The 10,795-nt window shown below is 56.6% G+C and overlaps 2 protein-coding genes across 3 annotated transcripts in view; one reads left to right on the forward strand and one right to left on the reverse strand.

The window, feature by feature from the left end:
* Nucleotides 1–1,662, forward strand: part of Srebf2 (sterol regulatory element binding transcription factor 2) — a 59,922-nt gene extending 58,260 nt beyond the window's left edge. For both annotated transcript variants that reach the window (XM_057791588.1, XM_057791590.1), the window contains exon 19: nt 49–1,662. In XM_057791588.1, the coding sequence (XP_057647571.1) occupies nt 49–269 (221 nt within the window). In that variant the 3' untranslated portion in view covers nt 270–1,662. The remainder of the gene's footprint in view (nt 1–48) is intronic.
* An 886-nt stretch (nt 1,663–2,548) lies between these two features.
* Nucleotides 2,549–8,384, reverse strand: Shisa8 (shisa family member 8). The gene is made up of 4 exons (XM_057791913.1): nt 7,463–8,384; nt 4,764–4,897; nt 4,028–4,174; nt 2,549–3,843 (listed from the first exon to the last, which is right to left on the reverse strand). Exons 1-4 carry the CDS (start codon nt 7,984–7,986, stop codon nt 3,449–3,451), a joined length of 1,200 nt encoding a protein of 399 aa, XP_057647896.1. The 5' UTR covers nt 7,987–8,384; the 3' UTR covers nt 2,549–3,448.
* Nucleotides 8,385–10,795: the final 2,411 nt, after the last annotated feature.

A 10,795-nucleotide genomic window follows, 5' to 3' on the forward strand; every position in this document is an offset into this window, starting at 1 on the left:
CCACATCAAGTCCTTGGGACAGTGCTTACATAAATCTCATTCCCACAGGAGACCTAGACACCTGGCCTGGCCAACGAGAACGAGCTACTGCCATCCTGCTGGCCTGCCGCCATCTTCCCCTCTCTTTCCTGTCTTCCCCAGGCCAGCGGGCAGTACTGCTGGCTGAAGCTGCCCGCACCCTGGAGAAGGTGGGTGACCGACGTTCCTGCAATGACTGCCAGCAGATGATTGTCAAGCTGGGTGGTGGCACTGCCATCGCTGCCTCCTGACCACGTCCGGGGCTTGGTCCACCTCTTTCCACCTTTGTCCCTTTCTTCCAGGACCTTCCCTTTGTGTCTCAGACTGTCTCCCCATCTGTTTTTCTTCCTTCTCCAAGAGCTGTGAGGATGAAGGCAAGACTGACTTTCTGAGCTGTACCTGCCAAGGCTTTTGGATTGTTTCAGGCCAGTAGGACCATGGGCAGAGCTCTTTACAACTGCTGTGGTCTCAGCCCAGGTGGCCTGAGCAGGAATGGGGTGATCTCCTCACTTGAAAGCAACGTAGGGTGCTGCCGAGCCCCTTCCCCAGCCCTCTGGAGACTCTTGAGTGTCTCCCTCTCTGCCTCTTCGGGTTTTTTTGTTATGTTTTGTTTTTTGTTTTTTTTTTTATCAGGCTTTCTCTGGGAACTAGGTCTCTGTGCAGCAGAGAGCATTTTGCATTCTGGACTTATCTGGCATGCCCCTTTTTATACAGATGTTTTTATATGTGTGTGCTTGGGCCTGCCACGATACAGGGCAAAGTTGCTGTGGCATCTTTATTTCTCTCCCTGGGTCTGCATTCCTCTCCTGTGCCTGACTAAGCCTGTTCATTGTTTTCTTGTCATTACAAGGGACAGCCAGGGAAGGAAGGGAGCCCAGCCCTGGGAGGTGGGTGGGAGGCAGGGGCAGGTCTAGGGATGGATGAAATAATGTTGGCATTGTTTTTTAATTTTTTAAAAAATAAATGGTATCTTATTTAATTGTCCTGTTCCTTCCCACTCCTCCACCCCCTGAGATGGCAGCCTGAGCTCAGGGAGGCCCAAGGGGCTGGACAGGATAAAGCCACCATTGGGCCTGGGATCCAGGGGTCTTCAGCATGATTATTTGTTCCTTCTAGCTCAGCCTAACTCCTACCTCCCGTATAGTGTATTTTTATCCTGAATTCCTGTCTGTGAATAAGCCAGGGTGGCAGATACTGGTCCCAAGCCCTCCCCAGCAGCAAGCCTCTCTTTTTCAGGGTAGGAATCAGGTCTCTTGCCTTGGGATGGGGGAGTCCTAGGAAGAAGTGGTCCTGCTTTTCTGGACTGCTTGGTCAGGGCTTCCTGAGAGACTTAAGAGGAATTCTCCCACCTTGTGCTTCTCTTCCCTTCAAGCTGGTTGAAGCAGAGAGCAGACAGGGGTGGGCCCTTCCTGTGCTTGGACCCCATTTATCCTATTCTCTGTCTCTCCCCAGCTATCACTGTAATTTATGGCCCCCGCCCACGGGGCAGCCCAGCCCTTGTGTCTTGTGTATATACTGTGCCTTTTCTCCTTGTTGGGGGGGGAGGGTGGTTTTTCACTGAACAGGGGATACACCTATGTCTTCCTTGATGTTGAAACATTCACCATGTGCTGGACATAGGTTATTCAATAAACACAGATTGGTACCACCTAACAGGCTGTGTGAGTCTGTAGTATACCACTATAGTCTCTTAACCAAATGACTGCATAACATGGCCAGCAGTGGGCTAGGACTAAGAGCAGTCAGGTGGCTGCAGTCTGCTGGTCCTTTGCTGCCCACAGGTGTACTTGACAAATCCTAGGGATGGGTGAGGGTCTGGGATAAAAGGGCTGTCATCCAGGTTCCAGCCCCTTGCCTGACCATTCAGCTGGCTGGCTGGTGGACAGTAGCAGTTCTTTGCAACTTGAGGTGTGAAGTCACTCCTCCATTAGGTGGGCCACTCCTTCATTTCCACTTATTGGCGGGCAGGGCCCTCCTAAGCAGCTCAGCAACTGATGGCCACATACAAGTGTGGTTTCTGCATTTCCGGCTGAGTCACTGGTGAACTCACCTCTCGCCCCCACTTGCATGTATGCAGACTGGGATAATCCATACCCTTGACCTCGGCACCACAGGCCCGTTGCTCAGATCAGAGTGATGGACGCTCGTGAAGTACCAGTGTGCAGTGAGCACTTGGTGAAGCTGTGAGAGGGGGTGGCATGACCGCGTGCAGTACTCGGGCCTTGGTAGAGATAGAGTGGAGAATTCTGCCTGAGAAGGAGCCTCAGGCTGACCTGTTTGGTGTGTGGCTGAGTCTTGTTCATCTGGCCGAGAAACAACTCTGAACCACATGGTAAAGGACATCAACAGCAAAGTACACCGCAGAGGATTCGAGCAGCCAGGAGGCACAACTAGTGCATTTATTCAAGTCAGCATTTCGGTAGTGACCACTGCCCTTGGCCTCGGTGAGCAGATAAGGCTCTTGAGCAGAAAGGTCATGCTTGGCAGCCAAGACCTGCAACAATGTGGCAGGTGGCCTGAGTGACCGACCACCTTATCTGTAGACAGCCCGTAGATCTCTTAGGATTAGAGATGGCAACAAATGATAGCAGTGTGCCACCCTTTGGAACACAGGAAGGACTGTAGCTAGGGTATCCCCACACATAGCAGAACCTGGAACTGAGGAATTGGGGAAGGTGCAAAGAGGCAATGACAGTACGCTGGGCTTCAGCCAGTACTGGGAGCTTCTGGCAGGAAGGGGGAAAGAGAGCTAGCAGTGCCAACCCTGTGCAGTGGGAGCAACCCCAAGGGAGGGGCATTGCTAGGCTCCCATTCCAACATCTCCATCCCCCTAACCCCAGAGCAGCTCCTGGGAGGAGGCTAGGCTCCTCTATCCTGAGCACCAGATGTCCATGTGGCCTGCACCCATTAGGGGGGTGGCCCTGGGCCAATCTGGTCAAGCAGCCTGCAAGCTAGGAGCCGGCCCAGGGCCAGGCTATGTCCATGAGGATCAGCGAGGCTGAGCTAACTGAAACTTGAGTGAGAGATCAGCTGTGGGGAGGGGAGGGGCTAGCCTCTAGAAGAGCACATGGACCCTCTCCCCTGAACCCAGATCTTAAGACACAGGCCTAACCGCTCTCTATGGCTTGTTCTGCTCTGAGCAATGTTTGGCATTAACCCAGCCGTCCTCTCTGGCCACTTTTCTCGGACCTGCACTGCTGTCATGTATGGTCAATGACTGACGATCCCCTTGAGATAGGAACCACATTAGAGGGTTTATTTACACAGGTAAGGATAGCCCTGCATTCCCAAGGACAGAACACATGGCCCTACCCTTTTGGCCCCTTAGCCACAGGCTCCAAATGTCCCTAGTCCCGTGTGGATCGAAGCCAGCACTGCCACTCCACGACCTGGGGCCCCAGACCCCACAGAAGGCTCCAGTGGTTCCATTTCAGACAGTGACTTCAGCTTTGCTGTTGGTGCTTAGGTGCCGGGGCCCTCTGCCGGCGCTGCTGTAAAAGGTGGTAGGCTGTGTGCTGAAGGCCTCGGGCAATTTCTCCACGCTGAACTGACGCCGTGGCACGTGACTGGGCCGCCGGGGTGCAGGGGAGACGTGAGCCACCAAGTGGCCACGGGGGACCGGCCTCGTGGGGCGGCCCGCGGTCCAGGCTGCATAGGGGACCGATGCGACAGGGCCGGTGGGAGGTACGTAGCCTGGAGGGGCCCAGGGACAGGCTTCGAGCAGCGCAGGCAAGTCCTCCGGGTTACGCGGGCCCCGCGCTGGGAGGGTTCGTGGGGCCGGCTCGGTAGAGGGAAAACGTTGATAGAAGTCCTGGGGTGCAGCCTCTGCAGGGTGGAGGGGTGGAGACAGGGTCAGTCGACACAGCACTGGCTTTAGGAGACGGGTCAGCTGCTGAGGAGGGAGTCGATTGGCTGTTTGGGGATGTCCTGAGCTCGGATTGGCCAAGCGGGCTGCTATTGAGGGAAAGTAGCATTTCTGGGGAACTGGCGCCAGCAACATGCACCTCACCTGTGGCCTTCAGGGCTGCTGCTTTGAGAGTAGCGAACTTGGTGTAATCGGGCTGCAACGTCAGGCTGCCACCACCCTGCAGCCGGGGGCCGCGCGGAGGTCCCGGGGTGGTAGATCCCAGAGGCGCATTATTGAGGCGTTTCTTGTCTGGAAGGGAGCGGGGCGAGGGTGTGTAGACAGCAAACTGACCCTGCCTGCGCCACCACCTCTTCTCAACACCCTTCCCAACAGCAACTGCAGGCAACCTGGGACACGGACAGCTCTCCAGAATGTCCTGGTTTAGCTCACAAAACCATGAACAATGGCAGCATGCCCCGAAGGGTGCTACCCTAATGCATGGCTCGCTAGCTAGCAAGGCGCTAAATCCCTGGACCGCTCCCCAGACATGGAGGGGCACTAAACTCCATGTAAATAGTGGAGGAACAGCCAAGAAGACCAAGAAATGTGTTCCAGACTCACAAAGCCAGAGCCTCGGAACCACGGCTCCAGCCAGCGTATCCTGAATCTGGAGCCTTTCTCACCGCATCCTTGCCCAGGAGACAGGAGGCAAAAGGATGGTTCCTCTCCACCAAGGACTTGTCCGGACCCCAACCACACTCCTGCACAGGCAGCCCCCTCCCCACATTTATATACAGCAGGCAGCAGTTCCAACCCCCCAACCCCCACCGGGCTCCCTAGCCAACCAATCAACTCTCCCCACTCCCACGGACCAATGGCCGGCCACTAGCCTGCTCACCTGTGCTGTTGTGGGGGGAACCCCGAAGAATACCATCACCCATTTGGACCTGGACACAGTTACCCAGGGGTGGGCCCAGAGGTGGAGGCAGTGGTTCCTGGGGGCTTGGCTGTTTGAGAAGTTCTGTCAGTGTCCTGTGGAGAAAGGAAGATGTGGAAGGGACTTGTAGGCCCCGGCCTCTCCAGTTAGATAGGGCTGGCGGTCGTCACCTCTGTCTCACTTTGAATTATTTTATCATTTTATGCATACCGGGGCTTTGCCTGCATGCATGCATGCTCAGTGCCCTCAGAGGCCAGAAGATTCTTGGAACTGGGGTTCATAAACCAGTGATCCTCAACCTTCCTAATGTTGTGACCCTTGAATGCAGTTCCTCATGTTGCGGTGACCCCAACCATATAATTATATTCATTACTACTTCATAACTAATTTTGTAACTGTTTATGAATCATAATGTAAATATCTGTGTTTCCCAATGGTCTTAGGCGACCTCTGTGAAAGGTCATTATTCCCCGCCACAGGCTGAGAAGCGCTGTCATAAGCCAACATGTGGTTGCTGGGAATTGAACCTGGGTCCTCTGAGAGAGCAGCCATCTCCCTGGTCCCCCATGGGGGACCACTTTGTATCTCTGGACAGTTCTTTTAGCCTCTCTGGGCCTCCCTTCTGTTCTTTCTAGTGGGACATCTCACTTCCCCTACCAGGCATGACCTGTCAGCCTCGCTTGTGGCCCCAAGATGGCCATCTCCCAAAGCAGGTCAGGGAAGTAATGAGGTCATATGGAACTAGGGCCACCTTGTGTTCCTGAGGCTCCTTCCTGTGGCTCACTCTCCGAGACCCTCCCTACTGAGCCTCTGCATCTGATATCCTTCTCCCCAACTTCTCCCATACTCTGTCACTCAAGTGCTACCAGAGTCCCCCCTCCAAGGTCTCCCTTACCTACCTGCACTCCCGCTGTGTGGGGTTCTGCTGGGCCTGGGACCTAGCTGCCACACAGGCAAGGAAGGCAATGAAGAAAACAGGGAAGCCACGGAGATCCCTCTGCACCCAAAGGCTGTGTGACCTTGGGCAGCTGCCTCCCTGGGTACACAGAACACCCAGCCCCCACCCAGCTGTGGCAGTGTCTGACTGAGCCTTTCCCATAGGCAGCCCGGCCCTCAGCCCAGCTGCCTGCAGTACCCAGAACCCATGATTTCCTCCTACTCCGCCTGACCCTCCTTCTGACTGATAATGAAGAGGCACACTGGAAGACACCTGAGGTAGCCCAGGGTTAGCTGCAGAGTGGCAGGCTCTAAAAGGGTCTGCAGCCTGTCTGAGTTGACCTCTCCTTGTCCCACTCTTCAGTGGCACATGCCAGTTATGCCACACAGGCACGGATAACCCAGCTCTCCCAAGGAAAGGAGGAATCGTCATGCCCCTGGGCCTTTGCACAGACTCCAATCTTGACTCCAACCCCCTCCCCAAGTCATCCGCATCAGCATGGCAGAATTAAAGAGAAACTTGGGTAGTAGCCCAAAGAAGAAAGTCAAGGCACATTGTTATAGGGACATAACCAAATCTGGACGTTGCACATCCATAGGCCAGTCATGGACTAGCCCAACACCCCTCTACCACAAGGGGCCTCAGCGCCCACTGTTTCTCCGACCTCCCCACTGCTATCTCTGTCCTGCAGGAGAGATCCAGGGCTGAGCTTTTTTCTGCCTCTGCAGCATTCAGAACCCCCTGCTAACGCTGGCGATTCAGTAGCTCGGAGAGAAACACAAGATCCAGGCCCCCAGTTCTGTCCTCCAACTGCCTGGAAGAGATGGGCTAAAATGGTCTGGTGGCGACAAGTCTCATGCTCTGCCTCTGGGACATCCACATCTGGTCCTCCAGGGGTGTGTGCGTTTGCGTGTGCGCGTGTGTGTGTGTGTGTTGGGGGGACCTCCCTCTGTTGTCACTCCCAATTGCAGCCTGTTGCATGTGGTGTCAACAGTCTGAGCAGGCTGGGCCATGGGTGGACAGGCGAGCACCAGCAGGACATGGGATGTGCTGGGGGCATAAGTGGAGGAGGTAGAGGGGGAGCTCCAGGGTCGGCACAGAATTCCCATTCGGCTGAAAACTCAAAATAAGCTCAAAACTTCAGCCAGCACCTGTCAGGTCCTTAAACACACTGGTCTCTCTCCCCTCCAATCTGAGCAACTGGAGAGCCAGACATTTGCCTGGGGGCTATTGAGGGGATGCTTCTGAAACTCTAAGGAATGAAGGTCAGGTTTGAGTCACACTGGGTTGGGAAAATGGATGGAGGTGGGAGGAGGGAGGGGAAAGCGGGAGCCGCAGCAGGGGAATCCGCCAAGCACCAACATCTCCTCTCTGCCTAAGCCCACCCTCAGTACTGCCCCAGTCCGTGTGTGTCCTGCCTGGTCATCGTCAGTGCCCCCTCCCTTGGATGCCGCCTTTTTTTTTTTTTTTTTCTTATTCTTCTGCAGTGGAGGTGCAGAGCTACAAGGAGAACGACCCAGAACCCAGTCTAAGCAGGGAAGGTCAAGGGGTGAAGTATCAGGTGTCTCCGGCGGGGGGGGAAGAGAGACAGACCCAGAAGAAAACAAAAACAAAAGGAAAAGGAGGCCGAGACTTACAGGGGGTCGAGAGGGGTACAGTTGCAGGGGAATTTGGACCCAGCCGGGGACTGTGAGGACATGGCGGGACTGGAGGGCGCGCTCACCTGGTCACCGTGCGCCGAGCGCGCGGGCTGTGCGCTCTCTCCAGGCCCAGGCGTGCCCCGATGCCAACCAGCACGAGTAGCGCGGCGACACCGCACACCGCGTAGACCGCAGTGTGGCTGCGCTCGCGGGCCGGATCGCGCGGGGCGGCAGTGTCACGGGCACGGGCGGGCGGCCGGCCAGTCTGCACCCAGGCTGGCGTGTCGTAGTTAGAACAGCGGCTCTGATCCAGGCGGCGCGGGCCGTCGTGGCAGCAGAAGCGGTAGCCGCACGTGCCGCAGCAGAAACTGTAGACACCCGAGCTGCAGTTGAAGGGCGGGTCCCACTGGCCCATCACGTCGTAGTAGCCCCGGCAGCGGTCGCCTCCCTCCGGAGCCACGGTGCCGGACGCTGCGGGCTCCTGCGTCTCGGGAGCCCCAGCGCGACCCGACGGCGACCCAGCCAGCAGCAGCGCCAGCCGGAATGCGAGCGGGAGCCCATGCAGGCGCCGGCCACCGCGCTGTCCCCGCGTTCCAGCGCGCTCCATGCAGCCCGCGCCTTCTGCTATTGCGCCCCGCTCATGGCTCGGCGCGCGGCCGCTCTGCCCGGCTCCCCCGCGCCCTCCGGGACAGATCGCCTCGTTGTCCGCGCTGGCTCCGGGCCGACGCCTCCTGCTACGTCCGCGGCTCCGGACACAAGTGAGCTCGGTGTGGAGTGCGCGGGGCTGGACCTCCTCCGGTGGGCGCGCCCTCCTCCGGGGCTCACCTCGGACTGCTCACGGTGGAGTCGGGCGGCGGATGCTCGCTTGCGCAGTCCCCGGTTCCCCCTGGCCTCAGCGGGCGTCCGATGCCAGGGTCTTTCGGGGACTGAGCCGGGCGGCGGGTCGCCGGACACCGCTACCTTCCCGCCGCCCGCTCCGCGCTGCCCGCGCTCTGGCTCCGGCTCCGGCGCGGGCTCGGCGCGGGCTCGGGCGGGAGGGTGAGGGAGCGAGGGGAGGAGGGCGGGAGGGAGGCAGAACCGGGGGAGGAGCGCGGCCGCTGCGCGGGGAGGGAGGGGTTCTGTAGGGCCAAGCGCTTCAGGCGCACCCCACCAGGGACCCTCTCCAAGCCTCACTCAAATTGTTGTCTGAATTGGACCCACGAGGGGGCTCAGCTTAAAGCTCTGCGGACTCGGATCCCGGCGGCCTTGGATGAGCGGTTGGTTCCTTCTTTTTAAGTAAGAGGACAGAGTCATAGAGATCAAAGCAGCCTGGACTACGCCAGAAAGGTCGCTACCCACCCTCTCCCTCTTCCCAACGTCCCAATGTTCTTTCACTCTGTGTTCTGACTGAGATATGGGTGAAGAGGGCATTTCCCCTTCTGCAATAAGGATCCCCAGCACAAAAATGGCAGAGCGGCGAGCCTGGATCAAGCCCTCGCCGGTTTGCCCTAGAGCATGGCTCTGTTTCCAAAACCTGGACATTTGGCTGGGGTCCTGGGATATCCCAGTTCTGGGCACAGCCTGACCAGAGCCCACTTGAGTTGGCCACCTCAAGACCACTGGAGGAAGTGGTCTGCTCCCCTCCCCAGCCCCTGGGGACCAGGCCAGTTGCACTCCCCTGTATGTCCTTGGTGTCTCACTTTTGGAACGCCCAGGTCTTTTCACAAACAGAGGGAAAGAATGGCAGGCCATGGCTCAGTGCCCCCCACCCTCCGGGTGAGTTTTTAAGGAAATGTGACCCTGATGCTGGACCATGCTCCTCCCTGCAGCAGTAGCTACTGTTAAAATCGAAAGGTTTTCCCGGTACCTGCAGCGATGGAGCGGTCAGTAGACTTGGGAGGCTAAGTGAAGACCACCTGGGCCCACAACTTTGAACAACCTGGGCTACAGAATGAGACCCTGTCTCAAAATGCAAACACAACACCCCTAAGATGAAGCAGGAGAGTTGCTTGAAGCTGAATTGGTCTACACGGTGAGTTCCAATCTTTACTGGAAAACTCTGCCTCAAGGAAAGAAAGAAGGAACGAAAGCTAGCAATCTGGGTTTGGTGGTGCATACCTGTAGACATGCGTATTAGGACTTCAAGATGAAGCTGGGCACTGGTGGCGCACGTCTTTAATCCCAGCAGAGGCAGTTATGACAGCCTGGTCTACAGAGCGAGTTCCAGGACAGTCAGGGCTCTACAGAGAAACCCTATCTCGAAAAACCAACACTGCCCCCCCAAAAGGGAATTCAAGAGCAGCCTGGACCATATGAGACCCTATCTCAAAGCCAAGCCAAACAGACAAAAAACACCAAAGTAAATAAAAACCTTTTTCTGAAGGGCAGATTTATGATCGTCCCTCCCATTCCTTCTGGGAGACAGAGATTAACAGGATACTTCTCCATGTCCAGACGGGACACCAGGAAGACAAGGACTAGGTTTCCAATTCACCCCAGTGTCCCTCTGCTCCCAGCCCAGCTCGGGTGCCTGTCAATATTTGCCTAAGGAAAGCGTGAGATGATACGTGCTTCTAACTCCTGGATGGTGCAGAATTTAGCCACTCTCGGGTCCTTTCCTCTCTCCTCCACTTCCCCTCCTTTGGAGCCTGGAATCAGCTTATGAAATGGAGAGAGGAGGAGGAAGGATTTACAGCTTAAGGAGGATCGTGTCCTTCTTGTGTGTGAGACAGGGGCCGACAGGCTCTTAAAAGCGTTGAGGCTGAAGGAGGGCAACTCTCCCCTTGTGTCAATCAGGCTGTCTCCATTTACCCTGACTAAAAAACGGCCTGTCCCCTCCCCAGACACATACCCACGTGATCCCCAGCCAGTCCTGACGACCCTGTCCCCATAAAAACTTTCTACATTGTCATTTAGAAGGTGGGGGAGACACGCTGGGCAGGGACAGGACAGGCTTTAATCCCATCACCCGAGACAACCTGCCACCAAGCCGCTGGCACTTTGCTGCCTGTGTTGGGGCTGGGTTTTAGTTCATGTTCTGTTGCTCTGTTCAGAAGTCAGTTGTTCTTTCTGACCTTTCGTGCTTCCTTCCCCGGCTTTCCTGGAGATAGGGTGACACCAACTGTGCTGTGTGTGTACATTAGGTTCACTAATGCCAAGCTGACCTTGGGGCCACAGGGGCTCTGGGGGTGTTCTCCCTCCGCTCCCATCTCTGAGCAGCGCTTTAGAGCTGGGTTGTCTTCCGACATCCAGAGTCTGTCTTTGTTGCCCTCTTACCGCTACTGTGCTGGTTGGCGTCTGCTCAGCATCGACCTCATGCTGACCCCTCAGGACCAAGAAACTGGATTCCAGTTCCTCATCCTACGCGGGGGCTGATGTGCAAACCTCACCCCATCTCCAGCCCTCTCCCCATCTTAGCCTGAGTCTATGGAGTCTGC

The sequence above is a fragment of the Chionomys nivalis genome, chromosome 17, assembly GCF_950005125.1.
Source record: "Chionomys nivalis chromosome 17, mChiNiv1.1, whole genome shotgun sequence".
NCBI classification, from domain to species: domain Eukaryota; kingdom Metazoa; phylum Chordata; class Mammalia; order Rodentia; family Cricetidae; genus Chionomys; species Chionomys nivalis.